The sequence below is a fragment of the Heteronotia binoei genome, chromosome 21 (assembly GCF_032191835.1).
Source record: "Heteronotia binoei isolate CCM8104 ecotype False Entrance Well chromosome 21, APGP_CSIRO_Hbin_v1, whole genome shotgun sequence".
Lineage (NCBI taxonomy): Eukaryota > Metazoa > Chordata > Lepidosauria > Squamata > Gekkonidae > Heteronotia > Heteronotia binoei.
The window spans coordinates 27,306,418-27,330,382 of record NC_083243.1 but is presented as its reverse complement, the minus strand read 5'-3'; the positions used below and the strand labels follow the sequence as shown (position 1 = coordinate 27,330,382).

The 23,965-nt window shown below is 47.2% G+C and overlaps 1 protein-coding gene across 7 annotated transcripts in view; it reads right to left on the bottom strand.

Moving 5' to 3' along the window:
- CDC42BPB (CDC42 binding protein kinase beta) overlaps nucleotides 1–23,965 on the bottom strand; it is a 181,788-nt gene that overhangs the window by 2,476 nt on the left and 155,347 nt on the right. For 4 of the 7 annotated variants that reach the window (XM_060263091.1, XM_060263095.1, XM_060263093.1 and 1 more), the window contains 8 exons: nucleotides 23,393–23,455; nucleotides 11,960–12,556; nucleotides 6,794–6,891; nucleotides 6,593–6,677; nucleotides 5,258–5,378; nucleotides 5,045–5,162; nucleotides 2,681–2,786; nucleotides 2,502–2,572 (listed from right to left, as the gene is read on the bottom strand). In XM_060263091.1, coding sequence (XP_060119074.1) covers nucleotides 2,502–2,572; nucleotides 2,681–2,786; nucleotides 5,045–5,162; nucleotides 5,258–5,378; nucleotides 6,593–6,677; nucleotides 6,794–6,891; nucleotides 11,960–12,556; nucleotides 23,393–23,455 — 1,259 coding nt within the window. The remainder of the gene's footprint in view (nucleotides 1–2,501; nucleotides 2,573–2,680; nucleotides 2,787–5,044; nucleotides 5,163–5,257; nucleotides 5,379–6,592; nucleotides 6,678–6,793; nucleotides 6,892–11,959; nucleotides 12,557–23,392; nucleotides 23,456–23,965) is intronic. The other 3 variants (XM_060263092.1, XM_060263094.1, XM_060263097.1) reach the window with 1 other exon arrangement.

Here is a 23,965-nt window from a genome sequence, read left to right as displayed (position 1 = left end):
GAGACCTTCCTGCACAATGCAGGACATTCACAAATACCTCTTCGCACCCCCCCCCCCAATGACCCTTGCTGCTCCAGGCCCAGAAGATGGCAAAAAACCCTCTAGAATCCCTGGTAAAAGCAGCCTGGAGAAAAACTGCTGCCTGACCCCAACGTGGCAATCAGCAGCATTTCCCTGGGCGTGTAAGTAAAGATCCATGAGCACTGATGCAACCCTTCCTGCCCTCCTTCTCATGAACTGCTGGGAGGGAGGCAAATGCTATTCGTTCCATTAGCCTAAATGCTTGGGTGGCTTGGATGGAGAACCAGCCCTGGTTCCTACGTTCTGAAAAGTTCTTAAGCTCTGCTTCTTAATTTTGGTGCCCATTCAGCCTGGAGCTGCCAGATCCCCTACAGACAGACAGACAGATACAAAGAGTCCCCCTTCCTTCAACCCCCTTCTTAAAACCCACTCCTTATTCCACACCTGCTAAAGAATCCACAGCCCAGTCCCCCCCAAAACCCCACTCTCTCTCCTTCCTCTGTGCCCTTGCAGGTAGAAAACCAGCTGTGCAGGGGAGGGACGCATGTGTGCACAGAAGCAAGCAGAAAAGAAAGGATTAAAGCAGCCCAAAATGGATGTCAGTCACCTCCTATGAATCCTAATCACAGGGTCAGGAGAGACCTTCCTGCTCAATGCAGAACATTCACAAACCCCTCTTCCCACCCCCCACCCCAGCCCACTCTTAAGACAACTTTGATCATAAGGGGTGGGTCGCAAGAATTATACAAAGGATGCAGCCTCTCTAATTTGCTCCCAAGTGTGATGGAAAAGCAAGAGCAAGGTGGGTTCTCACGGCAACCAGCCAACGAACCCCACCTGCCAGTTCCTTATGCAGTGGCCCTGGGCAGCCCAAGGGGAACTGAAAAAGGATGACTGGCGACACAAGGAGTAGTCAAAACGCTGCCAGAAAGGCTACAAACGTAGTTGAAGAAGATGATGATGATGATGATGATATTGCATTTATATCCCACCCTCCTCTCCGAATCTCAGAGCGGCTCACAATCTCCTTTATCTTCCTCCCCCACAACGGACACCCTGCGAGGTAGGTGGGGCTGAGAGAGCTCCTACAGCAGCTGCCCTTTCAAGCACAGCTCTGCAAGAGCTATGGCTGACCCAAGGCCATTCCAGCAGGTGCAAGTGGAGGAGTGGGGAATCAAACCCAGTTCTCCCAGATAAGAGTCCACACACTTAACCACTACACCAAACTGGCACAGAAGGCATTTTGCTGGACAAGCCCCTTTGGACAATTAACCCCATTGCATTTTCTAGTTACCCTGGGGGGCTCACTGGGATTCCTACAGGCAAGCGCTTCCCTTTTTCTTAGCCGGGGTTGGCTGATTTCCCAGTTAATTCCAGAATGCAGTTAAAACTCTTTAACAATGCATCCGCTTCACAGAAGAACTGCTACTGTGGCAGTCAATTTAATTGGGGGAGGCAGAATTTATTTTTAGCCAACAGATTAAAAGGCGATATCGCCGAGAGATATGGTTCACAAGATTTCGCCGGGGTTGTAAACAGCGAGTTTGGCTAGAATGCAATTATTTAGACAAGATAAGCTGGAGGAGATGTGATAAGGCAAGGGGCTGTGGAGAAAGAACATCTGAGAGGTTTGCATTTCACAATCTGTACATGCCTTGCACGGATGCTAACTGCCAAAATATGAGTGTGCAAATCGTACATAGGAATAAATTTTGACAACCCCCCCCCCAAAAAAAGTCGGAAACAGTGTTCCTTCTAAACTGAGTTAGTGTGAACCAGATCACAGATTTTCAGCCTCCAGTTCACACATTTTTGTCTTAGCTCAGGAAGGATGACCCCAGAGCACACTAATTTATGCAGCGGCTCACAGCTTTAATGCCAGTAGCTCACAAAGTTCGATTTTTGCTCAGAAGACTCCATAGCTTAGAGGGAGTGATTCCCAACTTGTATACATAAGCTAAGACAACAGTATTAAGAAGTGAACCCTTCAAAAAGCTGAAATCTGGATCTAGAGGTCAGGAATTCTCAAACTGGGCCATCCGGCTTATGCAGTGATATATGTGCTGCGACCAATTGGCTGTTAACATATAAAGACAGGTCTTCCTATATGACAAGAGCCCCATGGCACAGAGTGGTAAAGCTGCAGTACTGCAGTCGGAGCCCTCTGCTCGCGACCTGAGTTTGATTCCAGCGGAAGCTGGGTTCAGGTAGCCGGCCCAAGGTTGACTCAGCCTTCCATCCTTCCGAGGTCAGTAAAATGAGTTCCCAGCTTGCTGGGTGGGAAAGTGTAAAAAAGACTGGGGAAGGCAATGGCAAACCATCCTGTAAAAAGTCTGCCAAGAAAACGTTGTGAAAGCAACATCACCCCAGAGTCAGAAATGACTGATGCTTGCACAGGGGACTCTTTACCTTTTCCCCATACGACAGTCAGAGCCTGCTACTGATTATTGAGGGGAAAGGGGCATATCGTCAGATCTCACCTCTTTGTCAAACTCCTGGTCCGGATCGGACATGCTCCGCAAGGGCATGGCTGCTCCCAGATCAGCCCCACCTGCAAGGTAAAGACATTTAAAAATCTCCAGTGTTAAGGCAAGCCGGAAAGGTGGGGGGAGCCCTCTCTAAAACCACTGCTTATAAATAGATCAGTTTCCATCCTTACCTGCAGAAGGCCAAGAAATGTAGCTTTTGTTTCTCTGTGGTGCCTGGCGTGAAATGTTGGTCGTGGGAGGACAAGCCTTTTCATCTTGTGAAGATGGGAGGACACTCTGCAGAGGCAAGGGAGAGGCAGTCAGTCAGACAAGACGCTTTTAACAGAAGTTTCTTTTCTGTGAAACGTTTTTTCAATTGAGTTTCCCCTCCCCTTTTTTTAAACCCTTAAAGGAATACTGCATTCGCAATGTCGTTATGGAGCAGCATTCACACAAGACCTGCTTTGTTCAACCAATAAAAGCTCAGGTAACACAAAGGTATTCCTTCAAAAAAAAAATCAACAAGGGTATATCATCGTCCACCATCCCACCCATACCAGGTCCGCCCAGGTTCCACCCAACTGCTGGCCGCAGGGTAACCGACATCCCAAGCAAGCAAACCTATGTGGAAGAATCACAGATACTGCCTTTCTTATGCCACAATTTCCTTTACAGGCTAATAAGCAGCCAATGCAACAAACGTAAGTCCCCTTTCAGACTGGATAAGAATCCTGCTGGTTTCCAGGAAACTGATTTACTGGTGCATCTTGGCCACAGAAATAGGCCTTGTGGTTTCCCCAAATGCAGAAATCTGAAAATGGTTTCCTTTTCTGGCTGTGACGCTTGCAATAAGTAAATAGCGGTAGTATTAATACAAACTGCAGTGGGGGGAAAAATGGCAGGGAGTTTTTCCATTTGCTACCTGCAGACCCCTACAAGAGGTTACCGGAGGAAGACAGGGTTTTGTCTTCGCAGCTGAAAACATGCTGCCTTGAGCACAGGATTCAGGGGAGCAAGCAGAAGCTCACACAGAAATTAATAATTCCCTGCAGACTATTTGTCCCCCTACCTCCAAAATGCTTGCTGTATTGTCAGCAGAGAGGCATGACCTGCAGGACCGGATCTACATGTTTTTTTTTTGGGGGGGGGGGGAATAAAAAAAGGCGACCCCTTACAGGCCATTCTGTCTTATGGTCCCATAGAATACAATGGACTCCATATGCAATTTGGTGCCCCCAGGCAAGCACACCCCTCTGCCCCTCCTAGATCTGGCCCTGATCTGCACTATTCAGCTCACTTCAGTTCCTAAAAGGGCTGCCCGTACCCTCGCTACAGAAGCAGAGAAGGGGCAGGGGGAGGAGGAGGAGGAATGGGCACTCTGGAGAAAGATTTCAGCAGAGATAGGGCTCATCTGCTAGACGTGCTTGAAGCCTGTTGGAGGTGATATTAGAGCAGAGTGTTGGGAGGATGAAGAAGAAGGAAATTCATTGTTATTTTAGACAAGACAAACCGGGAGAGGGGGGGGGGCAAAGGTGTCAAATTCATTTGTTATGAGAGCCGGATCTGACATAAATGAGACTTTGTCAGGCTGGGCCATGTGTGTACCTATTTAAGATTAGATAGCAGAGATATAAACTTTATAAAGGACACAGACAAACACAATTAAAACATGCTTAAAATGTTAGCACTTGTAGGTCTTAAAGGTGCTTTCTTTGTATTTCTCCCATGGGATCCAGGGAATTGGGCAAAGGAAACTCAGCTCTTTCCTTCCTTCCCTGGGAGACTGGGGGAGGAGGAGTCTCAGCTAATAGAAGGAAGAGAGGCTTGGCTCAGTAGCTCTGCTGTACTATTGAGAGAGTCTGGAAAAACAAGCTCTGCTTCCCCACCCTTCCTCCCCAAGGGAGGAGCCTCAGTCAATGGAGAAAACAGAGGTTTTGCTTTGTAGTTCCTGTGCAATTGAGCAAGCCTTGCAAAGCAAGCCTTTATGTAGAAGGAAGCAAGAGAGACGGAGAAGGAAACAGATGACAGTCAGCTGCTCAGGGGCCTGATAGGAGCCCCCCAGGGGCCTGATTCGGCCCCCAAACTGCATGTTTGACATCCCTGGTCTAGAGAATGGTTGTTTAGAAAAACACGACTGCACTCATGGCAGTGGTGCTTGCTGACTTTTTAGTTTTCCTGGGCATGTGTACTCTTCTGTCAGGACAGGTTAGGCAGAAACTAGTGGGGCATCATTCCATGTCTGGACACAAAAAAATGGGAGTTTTGGCTTGCAACGTTTCCCTTCCCCTCACTGTGGGGAGGCTTGGGATAATCAAGCAAGGGATTCCAAATGCAAGGCCAATGGGCCCACTCCTGGGGATATTCCTGCAAGCAGGGAGATGAGAACTGGCATCTGATCGGATCTGCTTAGTCTCATGCTGGGCTTGATTAAAGACTACAGTTGCCCTTTTAGGAAGACCCTCTGCCAGCTTGTCCCTGAAGTACTGTGGGATCCGGCTGGGCACACGGTGACGCCAACCAGCTCCCAAGGAACAAAACAAAACACATGACTTTACCAGTGGGAGGTCCATAAGCACTTGCATCCCGTCTCCTGGTCCCATATGGGCCACGTGGTTGAAATTGGTTGGGTTCGAAATCATTCTGGATCTGAGTTCAGGGTCTCGGAGCATCTCTCTGGAAAACAAGGCATGACAAGAGGTGGCTGTATTGCAGAAACAGATTCTCCGCTGCTGTGAGAGGTGCAGAGAGGGACAGATAGAGAGGCTCACCGTCTTTGTTGCAGTCTCTCTTCCTCGGGAACTTTAAAGACGAACCTTCTTTTGCTTCGCGTGCGAAGCATTTGCTTTTTGCTGTTATCGGATGTTTCTGGCACGCTCAGGGCCGCTCCTGCTGTAACAATACATGGCGAGGTTACACAGACTAGGATATAATATGCCAGAAAGACTGTGGGAGCCCTGCTGGAATGAATGAGGCTTCTGCTTCAGAAACAGGCAGTGGGTTAATTTAAACTCATTATGAAGAGCCCAGGAATTTGCAGAGGCCGAATGCACCGTGACAATACATTCACACACACACGCCTCACCTCCAGTTACAATTTCCACTTACTTTGCTCCCCCCAACCCAAGTCTTACAGTGGATTTCAGTGATCAGCCGGACTAACTCTATACAGAATTGCACTGTTAGATCTCACTGTAAAGTACCATTCTCAGATGCTGAAGGATGTATAAGGTAAGAAAGATGATGGCATATAATTTGTCCGAAATAAACCACCGGAAAATGTTGTCGCTGGAACAACCTGCCTTCCTTCCCTTTCTGTTAAAGTATCACAGCAACCCTAACAGCTGGACTAGCCAGATCTCATCACTGCTTGAAAGCAAGGCTGGGAGGGTATTTGGACAGGCGATCACTAGGGAACAGCAAGTCCGCTATTCAGAGGAAGGCAACGGCAAAGCACCTCTGGGTAATCTCTTGCCTTGAAAACCCCATGAGGTGGAACGTCATGGCTCATCAGAGTCTGCTGTGACTTGACCGCATGCCTTTCATAGGGCCTGTAAAATGGAGCCGTTCCGCCAGGTTTTGGGGTGAGGCGGTGGGTATCTATCTATTAGATTGGTTGGCCTCCCCTACTATACTATCCTACTGAGCTGATCTGCTGTACTGTCCTGCTATACCACCTTATTATACCGTCTTGCTGACCATCCTGTTGTACTGAATATTGTAACTGGTTTTTATTGTGATGCTGTTGTGATTTCATTATTTATGATGTACTCCGCTCTGAGCCCCTTTGGGGGAACAGACGGAATATAAATCAACTAATAATAATAATAAATCATCATCACGCTTTTAGTGCAGGACAAGCAAAACCCCCCCTCCCCCCCTAAAAAAGCCAAAATCCGAAACAATGCCTTTAAGTAGAAGCCCCACCCATTAAAACAAAGCTTACATAAAACCAAAGCTTAAGTTGCTCAGACCGCCTCGTGAAGCTTGCATTTCCGATTTCATACAGCCCTGCTTCCCTTTCCCCACAGCACTCCGGCACGCTAAAATGCAATTGCAAGAACTTCTCTTCATCTCACCATCATCCCCACTCCCAAAACACTAACCTGAAAACTTATTTTTGAAGTAGATTAGCCGAGCGGGCTCGCAGCTCAGGAGGTTCAGCGTGCCTGTCACATTTAATGGTCTGATCTGTCACAAAGGTGAAGACAGAGAAACATCAATTCCTCTTTGACATTAGCGCAGAGACATTTTTTCACCAAACCGAGAAGGCGTTTTCAGTGTACGGGAAGAGGCAAGCCACTTACCCTCCTTAAGCCAATAGTCTGAACCCATTCCATAGTGTTGACATCAAAGACATCTACGCCGTATTCGCTGTAGACCGTTAAATAGAATGAATTGCAACCTAGAGAGACGACAAACGGAAGAAGTTGATGCGCTTGCTTGATGTCAGAGGAGCGCACCACGATCCTATTCCTCCACTACTGTTCCTCAAGCACATACGGTTGGCTGAAGCCATCTCTTGCTAGGCCTAGATCTCAATGAAGCCCATAAACCTTCATCTGGAGCTTGTTCCATTTCAGACTGCAAGCGGAAATGTGCCTGACGGAATAATCTGCTATGAATAAAATACGCCTTCCTATAAAGAAGGGGTGGCCAAACTGTGGCTTGGGAGCCACATGTGGCTCTTTCGCACATATTGTGTGGCTCTTAAAGTCCCCACCGCCCGGTTGGTTGGCTTGGAGAAGGCATTTCTCTCTTTAAATCATTTGCCAAGCCAAGCCAGCTGGCAGCTTGGAGAATGCACTGAAAGTTGCTTCGTTCCACCTTCCCCCCATTTATTTGCTTTCTTTCCACCTTCCTTCCTTCCCTGCGGCTCTCAAACATCTGGTGTTCATGTCTTGTGGCTCTCAAACATCTGACATTTATTCTATCTGGCTCTTACATTAAGCAAGTTTGGCCACCCCTGCTATAAAGCATGTCAACAACATATCAAGACAGAATGGAATTAGCTGCCAGAGGATACACTGATGGCCACATATGCAGACAGCTTTAAAGGCATATAAGGAAGACTCATGGAGGACAGGTCTAACAGTGGCTACTAGCTATGGTGACTAAAGGAAATCTCAAAGATTAGCACCAGGAGGCAACATCAGGAAAAAGCTTCAGCCTCTATGCCCTTTCAGTTGACCTCCAAAACTGGTTGGCCACTGTGTGAGACAGGAGTTGAGACCAGATGTCTCACTGGTTTGATCCAATAGGACTCTTCTTATGTTTTTATGCAATCCTTCTTCCTGATGGCTAGTTGATGGGTGGAGCTTTAAATTATGTGAGCCCTCATCCAGACCAGCGGTCTAAAAAGGTGCACTGCAGATACAAGGCTTCACCCACCTTGACAACTAATCTTTGAATGTAACTCTTCCAGACCATGATGAAGTAAACAATTTAGCTGCAGAGATTTAGCTGTTCACATTCACATAAATCATTACTGCTCACACGATGAGCGAGGCCCTTTAGGGCCATCTTCACCCTTGCAGTTTGCAAATCAAGTCATTCCCATATTACCGGTGGAAAATTAAGACCAAGGGGGATGGGACTTGCCTAACTATATCCTAAACTCTTCCCAGTTCAGCCTACACTATCCACATTTCTGAAATGTGATTTTGTTTGTTTATTAATTGAAGTTGGGAAGAGACCTCAGTTTTCTGAACAGAGAGGTTGCAATGCAGCAAGGAAGTAGATATTCATTAAGTGAACACACATGAACAAGTAAAGCTGCCTTATACTGAGAAAGATCTTTAGTCTATCAAGGTCGGTACTGTCTGCTCTAGCAGTGGCTCTCCAGGTTCCCGAGCTGAGGTCTTTCACATCACCTGCTACCTGATCTTTTTTAGCCAGAGATACCAGGGATTGAACCTTTCTTTATGCAAAGGAGATGCTCTACCACTGAGCCACAGCCCTAGGTGACTGTCAAGGAACAGGCTAAGTCATGTGGACAACAATGCCAGTTCGAATGTCCATGCCACATCCAGCCCATTAGGTGGGAGAGAAATGTCAGCTACGGCTAGTAACCAAGACCCCTGACCTGGAGGGCACAGGCTAACCCAATCTCATTAGATCTCAGAAGCTAAGCAGGGTCAGCCCTGGTTAGTACTTGGGATGGGAGACCACCAAGGAAGTCCAGGGTGGCTATGCAGAAGCAGGTAATAGTAAACCACCTCTAAATGTCTCTTGTCTTGAAAACCCTACAAGGTTGCCATATGCCAGTTACAACTTGATGGCACTTCCCTTCACCATCAGCGGTCAAGGCAACAGGTGATGCTACAGAAGATATTCCTTTCACTTTTGTTCAGAAGACATACAGTTGTCCAGCTGTCTCCATAACAAGCCTTTGGGATTTATGTTCAATTGTTCGGGATTTATGTTCTTATGTCCAATTGGCTGCCATTTGAGAGATGTAAACCTGACTGAGCCCCGTGGTGCAGAGTGGGAAAGCTGCAACACTGCAGTCGGAGCCCTCTGCTCATGATTTGAGTTCAATCCCAGCGGAAGCTGGTTCAGGTAGCCGGCTCTAGGTTGACTCAGCCTTTCATCCTTCTGAGGTTGGTAAAATGAGGACCCAGCTTGCTGGGGGGAAAGTGCAGATGATTGGGGAAGGTAATGGCAAACCACCCCGTAAAAAGTCTGCCAAGAAAACGTGATGCGATATCACCCCAGAGTCAGAAACGACTGGTGCTTGCACAGGGGACTACCTTTACCTTTTTGAACCTGACTTGCTGACTTTCCAGACTGAAGATCACCAAGAAAGACAGAACTGAAGGATCTGGAAGCACCAACAGGCCCTTCTTTATTGGTTTCTCTGACTCAGCTGTAGCTGGGCAGAAAGACCTATTCAGTGTCAAGCTTGCTTGAGTAAATAACGAGAAGGAAGGAAGGAAGTGCTGGAGGTGGCTAATTTGGTCCCCCAAAGGAAAGAATGTGAACTCAAGAAGCAGTGGGGTTTTCCAAAGGGAAACGTGATGTGCTGAGGCTCTGGGAAACAGTCTACAAAACAACCTTTTCCAAAGCAACTGAGGGTGAATCAAGGTAACTGACTCCCCCCGCTATGGAATGGGATCTGTTGCGGCACAGAGGAAAGTTTTTAATATGCAATGGCTTCTGTTTGTGGTGCTTCTGGCAGGCTTCAAAAACCTGGTATGCTCCCCACCCCTTTAAAAAAACACGCTGGATGAGACTAAAAGGGTGTGGGGTTGTGTTTCTAATTGTGATAAATCTGAACGCAACACCTCTCCCTTCTGTCCTTGACATCCGGGTGTTGAAGAAGACGATGACATTGGATTTATATTCTGCCCTCCACTCCGAATCTCAGAGCAGCTCACAATCTTCTTTATCTTCCTCCCCCACAACAGACACCCTGTGAGGTGGGTGGGGCTGAGAAAACTTTTACAGCAGCTGCCCTTTCAAGGACAACTCCTGTGAAAGCTATGGCTGATCCATGGCCATTCCAGCCGCTGCAAGTGGTGGAGGGGGGAATCAAACCCGTTTCTCCCAGATAAGAGTCGGCACACTTAACCACTACACCAAACTGGCTCTCCAAGGTGTATGACTCTGGCTGTGGAGTTTCCACCCAGCCAAAGTGGGGCAACAGCTACTGTGTTGGACTCAGCTCTAGGACAGCCAGATCTCGGTCCCTCCTTTCTGCCCTAGAAGCTTTCTGGGTGACCATGGGCCAGTCACTCTCTCCCAAATGAGCCTACCCAGGGCCAGTGCTAGGCTTTCTGGCGCCCTAGGCGAATCACCCACAGTGCCCCCCATTATTAAAAAATACAGAGGGAAAATGAAGAGCGCCAAACTTGAAACTTTTCACATTTTTAATTTACTGATTTTTAATTTTAATTTTTTTCTAAAAAATGTGATAAGTTATTAAAAAATTGTGAGAATAAGTGCTTGCTAGCCACGCCAGGAAGGAGGGTGGTGGGATAGGATGAGCTGGGAGGAGGCCAAGTCACACATCGGAGAGAGGGGGGTGGCTTGGCTTTGTTGGGGGCAGCTTGGTGATGGGAGAGGACAAGGTGACAGTGGTCAGGAGCCAGAGTCATGTGTCAGAGAGCCCAGGTCAGGTGGCGCCCTAGGCGACTGCCTACTTTGCCTACTCCCACACACCAGCCCTGAGCCTACCTCACAGGATTGCTGTGAGGGCTCCCCCACGGGGGAGAAGAGAGAGACATAAATACCATCGTCCTGATGTATCTTTTCCCCTATATAAACAAACTTAGTTATCGCGGCTAGTAGGGATTTGCCTCAAGTAGGCAAAACATGCAACCTAAGTAGCATGGCTCCATGCTGGAGAGAAGTTCAGCAGCTCTGGGGGTGGTTGCAGCAAGAGCAGCACTGTCCAGAGCTCTACTGGGCCAAACAGGGTGGTTGGTTACTTGCTCGGAAGTGGACCCTCCAGAAGGCAAGAGGGAAGGCAGACAGGATTATGCAAACTTAAAAGACCCACGGAAAAGGGAGTCCTGGTTTGCAAAGGCGTCTTAAAAAAAAAAAAATTAAGGGGGACGGCCCCTCTGCACCAATAGCAGTTGAGGAAGCCATTCCATGTACACTATGGTGACCTTGGGTCCTCTTTGGAACATCTACTGCCAACCAACTAGCCATTTGCTATCTGTTTGTCTGAATTACTGCGCTAGCACCTATAGATACTGATGTTTTGATAACTGTTTTTATGTCTTATGTTTTATTGCTGCTTCATCTCGCTTGGTCATTGTTTGACCCTAACCTGTGAGCCGCCTTGAGCCTGCCTTTGGCAAGAAGGGCGGGATATAAATAAAATAAATACAAATACTATACCAGTCAGGAGAGGACAGGTTACCTTTTTGCCTTTTAGTCCAATCATGACTGGCATTTGTAGAGGTGCTTTTCCCTCACTCTGGGACACTCCAGGGAGGCTCCACTCCGTCTTCGGACAGCATTTACATTGTGAGGTGGGCTTTCCTTCTTGTGAAGAGAGCTTTGACTCTGGAAAACTTACACCCCTCCCAAACCCATCTGGAGCTTGTGCCGTTTCAGACCACAAGTGGAAACGGGCCGGATGGAATACTCCACTAGGAATAAAATAGCCTTTCCTATAAAACGCATCAAAAACATGCTGAAAGCTCAGACCCCCCCAAAAAATCCTATTGGTCTCCAGGGTGCTACTGGACCTGGAACTAATTAATCTGCTGCAGACCAACATGACTGCCCTCTGAAACTATCAAATCTGCACCATGGGCCAGGAATGTGCCTGACAAAATTGTACCAAACGTGGCCCCCACCCCTTTCATATGGTGAGAGGGAAACCCCCTCACCTTTCCACCAATGGAAAAATCTGCTCGTATCCAACCCTCTAAACTGTTAAGAGAGAGACACACAAAGTTATTTGCTGATTATTTTCATACAAGCCAGAGACAGGGGGAAAAAAACCATATACATACTACAGGCAGTAGGAGTTGCAGGCCACATGAGCTCCTGCATGCGCGACCTTCGACCCTGCACGTCGACGTACACTCCCAAATGGCTGAAGCAAAGCAGGTACTCCTCGTTGTTGAGCTCCACAGCACAAAGGGCATCAAAGGACTGTTGCGAGAGGAATGCGAGTGAAGGCTCATTGGGATTTACCAGGTTTACAGATTGTCCTTCCCCCTGGATGCTCAGCAGAGAGAAACCAGACTGGTAGCCCACACAGAGCCTGTCCTTGAACAGTGCCATCCACTGAACGTTGCCGGGAGCCTGGATCTCGCCAAACTTTTTGTGGAAAGGTTTAGTCCTGTGAATTTCGTAGCAGAGAACCTGCCGCTTGGCTGCCACAAACAAACTCGTGGACGAGCTCTTCTTCAGTGTCCCCGTTGTAATGAACTGGCAGCCTTTCGTCTCCGGGAGCTTAACGTCAAAGCTGCCTTCGGACCCATCCAGGGAGGACCAGGGGTACAAGTGGACGTGATGGTTCCGGCCGCAGATGAGGATAATTATTTTCTCTTTTGGAGCAAGCTCGATCTGGTAAACTTTCTTGCAGTCGGCTGCTCGGACGATCACTGCAAGAAAGACAGCAGGGGTCAAGGGAGTGAAGGGAAGAAGGACACAGGAATCAAGTCATATCAAGCTCCAGCAGTTAGCTAGTATTTAGGCACATGTCCACAAGCATAAAAGCAGAGGTAGCTTAGCTTGAGTACACGGCATTACTAGATTAAAGTCTGGTGACAAGATTTTCAGGGCAGAAGCTTTCGAGAGTCAGAGCTCCCTTCGTCAGAGCTGTGGCTCTTGAAAGGCTGTACCCCAAAAATCTTGTTGGTCTCCAAAGTGCTTCTGGACTTGAGCCTAGCTCGTCTGCTGCAGACCAAAACATCTACCCTCCTGGAAGAAGATACTGGATTTATATCCTGCCCTATATTCTGAATCTCAGAGCGGTCACAATCTTCTTTACCTCCCCCCACCCCCACAGCAGACACCCTGTGAGGTGGCTGGGGCTGAGAGAGCTCTCACAAAAGCTGCCCTTTCAAGGACAACTCTGCAAGAGCTATGGCTAACCCAAGGCCATTCCAACAAGTGCAAGTGGAGGAGTGGGTAATCAAACCTGGTTCTCCCAGATAAGAGTCCGCACACTTAGCCACTACACCAAATTGGCTCTGGAATGCTGTTACTAGGATTCCCTTTTCAACCTTCTTAACCAACACAGCAACAGGACTCACTGCTGAGTGCAAAGAAGTGGACTTCCATTTTACATAGCCTTAAAAAAAACAAATAAATTAGACTCCCTAGGAAATTTTTATGCTGTGTAAGATAGCTTATAATATTACGTTTCACCAATATGAACGTCATGTAGTATCCATGTGGTATCCTTTAGTTACATATTTCTTGGAGAATGACATTGTTCCATGGAATCCATATTATAGGAAGTTAATTTATTTTTGAAAGACTTATTTATTTTAATGTAGATTCATTTCAGGTTATTTCTGTATATTGACTAGGAATACTACTGCAGGTTGGTATCTTCGCATGTATCACTTACGTTCCAACTATAGTTTATGTATTGTTTTTTGAATTATCAAGTTAAAATGCTTTAATTTTTTTAAAAAAAGATTAGACTCCCCAGACTCTTCCAGTAAGTTTAAAATTCACAAAGAAAGCAAGCACATGAATGACCTTTGGAATGGTTTAGACATAACTAATCAGTGTTTCAGAGAGAGAGAGAGAGATCCATGTATTTGCATAAGAGCGCAAAAATTTCCAGAACTCTTTATAAAGATAGAGCACCAGCTTGTCTATCCAACACTGGCCAGTGGCCCCAGCGTCTACCTTCTTTCCACTTTTGCAGAAGAACAAACAGGTACTTAAAGAGTCCTAGCATTTATATGCAAAAGCTTCCATTTCCCTTGTATCAGGGGGAAAAGCAAATACACTTCACATTATATCCCGAAGGTCAATGTCTGTTGCAATCCTCTCTTGCTAATAACCCCCTACTTGTAATGAAATATAGTAACGAAAATGCCTCTCTCCTACTTCTTAGAGAGAAAGCACTTCCATTATTGATGAAGAAAAGAAACAGAAAGCAAGATGCTGGAATACGGGGAGACAGGCAATGAAAAATTAAAGAGAATATTCAACAATCCTTTAAGTGAGTTGGAAAAGTCTGATGGCACACATGCTAAGGGAACAAAAAGAGAGCAGGGAAGATGTAAAGCTGGATTCCAAGGAAAAACACTGTGCTTTATTTATACCTTATAAGATATGAAAATATGAATCGCTAATGCTGGGTACTAGCATTAACCAAATGTCACGTGAATAAGAATTCTGTGAAAGCACAAAGCATCAGTTCACTGCTGAATTTACTTCTGGAACTGCAGACATAAAAACACACAACTGGACTTAAAATGGTGGGAATCCTGCACAAAAGCAAAACAAGCATGTGACAGGGTGCGCTGCTCAGTAATGGCCACATGCGCCTATATTAAGTGGACCACTGAAAGGGAATGGGTGGACTCAGAGCAGGGCCGGTGCGTAGGGTAGGCCAGGTAGGTGGCCGCCTAGAGTGCCACCTCCTCCCAAGGGTGAGCTCCTCGAAGCCTGCCTTCCCTTGCCGCAGAATCTTCAGCCGTAAAGGAGGGCAGGCTCCAAACACATGCAGTGCCCCACTGCTTTCGTCTTCCTGGGTCTGCCTGGCGCGGGGGTGGGGCCTAGGGCATCAGAAACCCTGGCAATGGCCCCAACTCAGAGCATACTTTCTATATCTACACCCTTCTGATTTGTAGTATATGACCACAGGACTATGAGCAGTGAGGAGAAGGGCTGTAGTAATGAAGGGGGATCGTGATTCTGTTAAATCCTCCGTACCCAGGGACTGCACCTATGCTGTAACGTGGATGATAGCCTAAGAATTTAGGGTGCAAGTGAATCTTTAGAGGATAAAGGGCAGAATCACCTCTTCATAGTTTCGGATCCTGTGGACGACTTCTGGGTGTGCTAGGTAAGTCTGTGCCCCAGGAGCTTGCTTTCCCGTGTGCCAGCACTTCTGTTTGCACAGGAGCTCATGGAAAACCAGGGATCTTGCACAAGAAGAAATGAGCTCCGTGGCAGAGACTATCAAGTGTCTGCAGAACCTGTTCATAGGATCCAAGCTGCCGTTCCTGTCTCAACAGCACAGCTTCGATCATACAACCATTTCTGCTAAAACATAGGAGTGTTTTATTAACTTCGAAGGGGTCATAATCACACTACCTCCCCTCTGTAGTGACCAAACTTAAAGGATGGGGGAGTTGTTTCTGGTTTCATGGTAGCTACAGTAATACTTGCTGTAAAAGGTAGGATGAAAATGCCAAGAAAATCCAGGGGGGGGGGTCCACAATAGTGACAGCACACATCTGTTTTGTGTTTACTGTTTTAATCTGCTTAACAAACAAAACTGGGACAGGATTTATACTCTGTTCTTCCCTTAGCTCCCTAGCAAATACTGCATTGAGAATCACACAATTATTTCTTTCAGGGATGCGTGTGCAATGGCACTGTTCTTCGAACCAGCCCTGCAGGTGTCAGTGGAGCTGCTCGAACGAGAAGATTTGTCGAATGTGGCCACAGGACATACAAAAATAGAAGATAACCAGAGGGGGGGGGGGATTGAACATATATGAAGCTGCCTTATACTGAATCAGACCCTGGGTCCACCAAAGTCAGTATTGTCTACTCAGACTGGCAGCGGCTCTCCAGGGTCTCAAGCTGAGGTTTTTCACACCTATTTGCCTGGACCCTTTTTTGGAGATGCCGGGGATTGAACCTGGGACCTTCTGCTTCCCAAGCAGATGCTCTGCCACTGAGCCACCGTCCCTCAATTGGAGCAGGAGTCTATTTTCAGTCCATAAACCTGTTATTCATCCGACATACTTGGCTTTCTGAAACCCTGTTGACAAGTCATCAAGACAGTTCACTCAGTGCAATAAATAAGATAGCACAGAGAAAAAAATAATTCTGTCTGGAAACCACCCTCACCTTCTAGACAGATATATATATATATGAGGGGTGGGGGGCAGAAGAAGCATCTCTGTAACCCAGAGAAATGGTACTCGGTTTCAATTACCGTATTTACTGGCTGGTGAATGCCATGTTGAGCGAAGGCCTAGCCAGCCAGCTGCTTCCTCTTCGTTGTCACCACTGGCATTTAAGGCACTTTCAAAAGCCATGCTTGTTTCACGTCAATGAAAGGGAAATGTAAAATGCGCAAAGGAGGCTTCTATAACCAGTAAGGCCTGCAGTTCTGTATACTGGTCCCACACATGAGAGCCAGTCGGGTGTAGTGGACAGAATACAGACTGTGGTTTGTAGTAATAGTGATAGCTGCAAGAAACTTTGCTGTGGTGGCAACAAATACAACTGGGGCAGGCACTAGGACCCAGCACCCATTTCCACAGGAGCATCCCCTAGCTCAACATGCCAAGGCATAGCTGTCCAGCTAAAGTCAGAGAGCCAGGGTGATGTAGTAGTTAAAATACTGGAATAGATCTGGGAGACCAAGGTCCAAATCCCCACTCTGCCATGGGTGACCTTGGGTCAATCAGATACTTTCAGCTTAACCTACCTGACAGCGCAACATATTAGTTTAGTGTGGTGAGGATAAAATGGAAGCCAGGAGAACAACATGAACAGAAGAACTTAAGGGAAGCCATGCTGGATCAGGCCAGTGGCCCATCCAGTCCAACACTCTGCATCACAAAGACGCCAAAACCCAGATGCCATCAGGAGGTCCACCAGTGAGCTGCTTGGGGTTCCCACTGGGTAAAAAGGTGGGGTATAAATAGGGCTTTTTTTTGAGCAGGAATACACAGGAATGCAGTTCCGGCTGGCTTGGCATCAAGAGGTGTGACCTAATATGCAAATGAGTTCCTGCTGGGCTTTTCCTACAAAAAAGCCCTGTGTGGAACAATGGTGATGTCAGGGGGTGTGGCCTAAAATCCAAATTAGTTCCTGGGCTTTTTCTACAAAAAAAAAAAAAGGGCCTGGGTATAAACATAGCAAATGGCTCAACAAGCCTCTTGTTGCCTGCCTGCCTAAATGTTTGCGTTGCCTTGCTGGAGTGCAAGAGCATGGCCTGCGTTCAGCGTGCCAAGTTGCAAGTCATAGACTTGATTCATTAAATCTTTATCATCACCATTTCACCTTCATACACAAGCAGTACTCTGGTTATTATTTGCTGTGCTGAGTTTAAACAAAAAGAAATTGCTTGCACAGTTTTGTCAGGCTTCTCGCTTCACAGTCAATAATGCCGTTCTCGGCAAACAGTCCTAGTGCCAAAGGTTCCAGCTGCTATGACTACAGCATGTTCAATACAGGAATCTTCTTGCGCTTTTGCCATTTTAGTGTTTGAGGGAACACGGACATGCAGAGGGGAGCTTGAAGACAACGGCACCTTACCAAGTTGTACAAACTGCGAGGTCATCAATGATACCGGTATGGCAATGTTTGCATAACCAGGACTTATGAGTGATTAGCGCCATAGCAGCCAATCCATGTTTGGGGCGACTGGGGAATAAACCAAAGCAAACTTCCAATCCAACCAGTACTCCTTCTAAGCTGTGGAGTGCTGTGAGCAAAAATTCTACTTGATGAGCTAGTGCCATTAAAGTTGTGAGCTACTGCATAAATTAGTTTGCTCTGGGGCCATTTTTCCTGAGCCAAGATGAAAATGTATGAGCCGGAGGCTAAAAAACTGTGAGCTAGCTCACACTAACTCAGCTTAGAAGGAACACTGAATCCAACTGAGGAGATCTGTCCTTAACAGATTCTGCTAGAACACCAAGGAGGGGAGCTTAGTAATGCTCTGCCATGTTTAAAAGAAGAAGATATTGGATTTATATCCCGCCCTCTACTCCGAAGAGTCTCAGAGCGGCTCACAATCTCCTTTACCTTCCTCCCCCACAGCAGACACCCTGTAAGGTGGGTGGGGCTGAGAGGACTTCCACAGCAGCTGCCCTTTCAAGGACAACCTCTGCCAGGGCTATGGCTGACCCAAGGCCATTCCAGCAGCTGCAAGTGGAGGAGTGGGGAATCAAACCCGGTTCTCCCAGATAAGAGTCCACACACTTAACCACTACACCAAACTGACTCTCTAAAAGCAGCAGTTATGCCGTAAGGGCTAGATCCAGACTAAATGCCTATTGGATGGCATGTTCATCAGCACAGCAGGACTCTCTTGCCCCTTTATGAGCATAACATATAAGAACATAAGAGAAGCCATGTTGGATCAGGCCAATGGCCCATCCAGTCCAACACTCTGTATCACACAGTGGCCAATATACACACACACACACACACATACATACATATATATATACACACTGTGGCTAATAGCCACTGATGGACCTCTGCTCCATATTTTTATCTAACCCACTCTTGAAGCTGGCTATGCTTGTAGCCGCCACCATCTCCTGTGGCAGTGAATTCCACGTTAATCACCCTTTGGGTGAAGAAGTACCTCCTTTTATCCATTCTAACCCGACTGCTCAGCAATTTCATCGAATGCCCACGAGTTCTTGTATTGTGAGAAAGGGAGAAAAGTACTTCTTTCTCTACCTTCTCCATCCCATACATAATCTTGTAAACCTCTATCATGTCACCCCGCAGTCGACATTTCTCCAAGCTAAAAAGCCTCAAGCGTTTTAACCTTTCTTCATAGGGAAAGTGCTCCAAACTTTTAATCATTCTAGTTGCCCTTTTCTGCACCTTTTCCAATGCTATAATATCCTTTTTGAGGTGCGTGACCAGAATTGCACACAGTACTCCAAATGAGACCGCACCATCGATTTATACAGGGGCATTATGATACTGGCTGATTTGTTTTCAATTCCCTTCCTAATAATTTCCAGCATGGCATTGGCATTTTAAGTTGCAATCGCACACTGTCTTGACATTTTCAGTGAGTTATCTACCACATCCCCAAGATCTCTCTCTTGGTCAGTCTCTGCCAGTTCACACCCCATCAACTTGTATTTGTAGCTGGGATTCTTGGCCCCAATGTGCATTACTTTGCATTTGGCCACACTGAACAACTTCTGCCACGTTGACGCCCACTCACCCAGCCATAACAGATCCCTTTGGAGTTCCTCACAATCCTCTCTGGTTCTTACCACCTTGAACAATGTAGTGTCATCTGCAGACTTGGCCACTTCACTGCCTACTCTCAACTCCAAATCATTTATGAACAAGTTAAAGAGCATGGGATCCAGTACTGAGTCCTGCGGCACTCCACTGCGAAGACTGCCCATTTATACTCACTCTCTGCTTCCTATTAATTAGCCAGTTTTTGATCCACAAGAGGACCTGTCCTTTTACTTCATGACTCTCGAGCTTACTAAGAAGCCTTTGATGAGGAACTTTATCAAAAGCTTTCTGGAAGACACACAGAGAAGGTGTCAATATTTTTCTCCATGGGGGGATGGACGGACAATGTGGCCACTTAGCTGGCTTTTCGCCTGGCAGAAGGACCCAAGGAGTGAGCGCAGAGGCCCAACGCAGAGTGATGTAGGCTACAGCCCATTAATTTTACACCAAGAATAAGAGCTGCACTGTAAGCAAACTGGAAAGAAGTGTATTGGGAGTTGGAGATGGGAACCCCGTCATGGAAAGGGGGAAACAAAGGAAACACGGAAGAACTGGCATAAAAACAACTGAGCGCCAATGTTCCCTCTAAGCTGAGTCCATGTGAGCTACCTCACAGTTGTTTAGCCTCTGGCTCACACATTTTTTGATCTTAGCTCAGGAAAAATGGTTCCCGAGCAAACTAATCTATGCAGTAGCTCACAACTTTAATGCTGGTAGCTCAGTAAGTAGAATTTTTGCTCACAGGACTCCACAGCTTAGAGGGAGTATCGCTGAGCACCCAAAATAAATGCATTTTTTTGCACTTTAAACTTCTGAAAATACCAGTAGCAGGAAGCAACGTGCTAGCTCTCCAGGGCTACTGGGCGGCCCTGGAACACAATGCTGGACTACGTGGACTGTGAGACCTAGCAGGGTGGTTTTTAGAAAGCTTAAGTATGTTTACTGTAATATCACTGGGCTGGGTTGACCAAGGTTGTCTTAACATTATTTAATTACTATAAATTATCTTCACACTTCATTCTTCTGCAAGGTGCTCAACAGGCCTGTAGCCAGAAAATTTTAGTTGGGGGGGGCATGGAAAAACTTTTTAGGTGTGGGAGCCCCCTTCTCTCTGGCGGCCCCCGATCTCCCTGCCGCTCTGGTGGCCTCCGTCCCCCTCCACGCGGCGCCTCCCTCCCACCCGGTGAAGCGCAGACTCCAGAGGCTCTTTCAAGGTGCCCCCGCCGATCAGCAAGAAAAGCCGCACCGAGGCCAGCAATTCCTACGCTGGCTTTCCAGTTTGCTCAGCATGTTCAGCGCTGGGGCAGCCAGCACTTAACTTGCTGAGTGTGCTGGAAAGCTGGTGTAGTTCTGTTGGCGGTTTTTCCAGCCAATCATCTGATCGGCCGGGGGCGAGGGAGCCCTTGAAAGAGCCCCAGGAGTCTGTGCTTCACTGGGTGGGTGGGAGGGAGGGGGAGGTGCTGCGCTGAGGGGAATGGGGGCCACCAGAGTGGCGGGGAAATTGGGGGCCGCCAGAGAAGTGGCAGTAGAGAGAGCGGGGGCCGCCAAAGCATCGGGGAAAGGAGAGGCCATAAAAGTCGAAGGGGGGGTTGGGTGGGGAGGCCACCCCCCACCTCCGTGGCTACGAGCTTGGTGCTCAATGCTAGCTCTCTCTCTCTCTTGCTGTCAATTCAGTTGACTTATGGTAGCCCCACAGGATTTTCAAAGCAAGAGATGAAGAGAGGTGGTCTGCCATTGCCTCTGCATAGTGGTATTCCTTGGTGGTCTCCCATCCAAATACTAACCAGGGCTGACCCTGCTTAGCTCCTGAGATCCAGTGAGATCAAGCTAGCCTGGGCCATCCAGGTCAGGGTAATGTTGGCTTACAACGTAAGTAATTAGAACTTCATAAGAACAAATGCCAACTGTAAGCAGAGTTGCACCCTTATAAGCTTGCTTACTTTAGTGGACTTAGAATGGTGCAACTCTGTTCAGGATTGCATAGTAAATCGTATTTTCTCTCTTTCCGTATCCTACAGAATGTACAAACATAAGGACAAACCTGTTAGCTGAAACCAGTGAAACATTTAGTCCAGTATCTAGTTTCCGCAGGAGCCAACCATTTCCTCTGGGAGTTCACAAATAGGACCCAGAGGTCAAAGTCTTCTCTTGCATCCTAGCACTTAATATTTGAGGTTCGAAACATTATGCGTAGGTTCTTAAATTTGGCATAGGATCAAACTGGAAAAAATGAAGCTTACCGTTCTGTTGCTAGCACCAGATAAAACATGTGCCCCTGTGTTCTGGGTTAGCTGAAGATTCTGGGGTGACTTCAAGGATGGCCCTACAAAGCCCTATTTGATCAAGAGCCTGCCTATCTATGGGACCGCCTTTCTCCATATGTTCCCCAGAGAGCACTGCATTCAGGGACACAAAACCTACTCTCTATCCCCAGACTGAGGGAGGCCAGACTGTGTTCCACATGGGTTAGGGCCTTCTCAGTGGCAGCAGCAGCAGCAATGTGGAATGCCCTCCCGGAGACCATAAAGGCCCTGCGGGACATCTCTCAATTCTGCAGGGCCTGTAAAACTGAACTATTTGGACAGGTCTTCAACACCTAAACCGAGAGAGGACTGCCACCCTACGCTGCTGAGGAACCACGATCACTATAGGGCCACCGTCAGAAGAAAAAAAGATGCCGCCTATACTGAAGTTGAGCAGCGCCATGAAATGTATTTTAATTGTTATTTTATCATTTTAAACTGTAATTGTAAATGTTTTGGATTGATTGTTAGCTGCCCTGAGTCTGCTTGCAGAGAGGACGGGATAGAAGGCTAAAGTAATAATTAAAAAATAAATAAATAACAACGGAAAACTACAGAAGCCATCAAGGTTTTTGGCGCGTGCCAGAAACCACTGGCAAGCTAGCATATATGCCGGTCACATTTGTCTGATTTGTGGGACGAACTAAAAGTGATGGTGGCCATGAGGCCGACATGTAGCCGCTGATACCATCTGAAGAGGAGAAAACAGAAATTTCAAAATTGCCATGAGGGCCCAATCCTGATGAGGCCTGTAGTGATCTTGCTTTGCTCCTTTGCGCTTTTTAAAATGCACATGTGTGTGGGGGTGGGGTGGGGTGGGGCAGGGGTAAGAATAAGATCACCTGCTGCCACTGTGAAGAAGAAGAAGATATTGGATTTATATCCCGCCCTCCACTCCGAAGAGTCTCAGAGCGGCTCACAATCTCCTCTACCTTCCTCCCCCACAACAGACACCCTGTGAGGTAGATGAAGATATTGGATTTATATCCCGCCCTCCACTCCGAAGAGTCTCAGAGTGGCTCACAATCTCCTTTACCTTCCTCCCCCACAACAGACACCCTGTGAGGTAGATGAAGATATTGGATTTATATCCCGCCCTCCACTCCGAAGAGTCTCAGAGCGGCTCACAATCTCCTCTACCTTCCTCCCCCACAACAGACACCCTGTGAGGTAGATGAAGATATTGGATTTATATCCCGCCCTCCACTCCGAAGAGTCTCAGAGCGGCTCACAATCTCCTCTACCTTCCTCCCCCACAACAGACACCCTGTGAGGTAGATGAAGATATTGGATTTATATCCCGCCCTCCACTCCGAAGAGTCTCAGAGCGGCTCACAATCTCCTTTACCTTCCTCCCCCACAACAGACACCCTGTGAGGTGGGTGGGGCTGGAGAGGGCTCTCACAGCAGCTGCCCTTTCAAGGACAACCTCTGCCAGAGCTATGGCTGACCCAAGGCCATTCCAGCAGCTGTAAGTGGAGGAGTGGGGAATCAAACCCGGTTCTCCCAGATAAGAGTCCGCACACTTAACCACTACACCAAACTGGCTCTCACCAAACCACTACACCAAACTGTGCAATTTTCAAATGGTTGTTTTCTCCTCTAAAATGCTGTTGGTGGCCAAGGGTTGGGCCACTGGTGCTGCTTCACTGAGTTTGGCCCTGTGAGCACAGCAATTTTCAGGCACAGACATTACATTCGTATTGGTAGAAAAGGGTCATGTTCACCTTGGTTTGTCTCCTTGCATACTGGGGTATTTCAACTAGCCCAAGAGTTCTTATCTGATTTTCTCTGAAGCTCTATCACTCACAATGCCAAAAGGGCACAATTTGCCTTCATCACTGAACAAGACAGTCATGAAGAGTGTCCGTGTCTTTATCAGCAAGTGAAGGCTCAGTAAGTGAAGGAACACTGTATGACACATTATTAACACAAGGGACTTGCCATTAAATATACAACAGATGAATTAGCAAGGTCACTTACCATCCCGGGTCACCTCTATGACATAAAGGCCTTCTTCGGAACCGATTGCTATTCTATCTCGATCTAATGGTAAGTGGAAAGATTGGGGGGGGGGAGGGAGAAAAAAAAATTGCCATCTTGAGAGAGCTCCTGGAAGGTGGGGATGTAGAAAGTGAATGAATAATATATAGCCGGTTTTCTAATTGAGAGCTTCTATTTTTGTCATGGACGACATTCATCTGATTAGGGAGTGAACCTGGGACAGCCTGTTCCATCCATGTAGAAACAACTGCAGAAGCTCTGCATCTATTTCTGGGTACAATTTTAACTGGCTGGTTTAGACCTTTACAGCTTTTAGAGCAGCCTGAAGCCCAGAAGACTCTAGAACACGCTTCTTTTCCATATCAGCCTCCCTGGACGCTCCAAAATCTTGGCGGGAGGATTCTGCTTCTCTTCTCTCTTACTGTAGTGGGGATAAGGGGCCGGTCTATCTTGGCTGCAGCAGCAGCTGCCCTCCCTGTTGAGGGAAGCCCACCAGGCTAATACCTTCCTTATCTTCCTGAAACAACTTAAGAGGCTTCTAGTCTGGCCCAC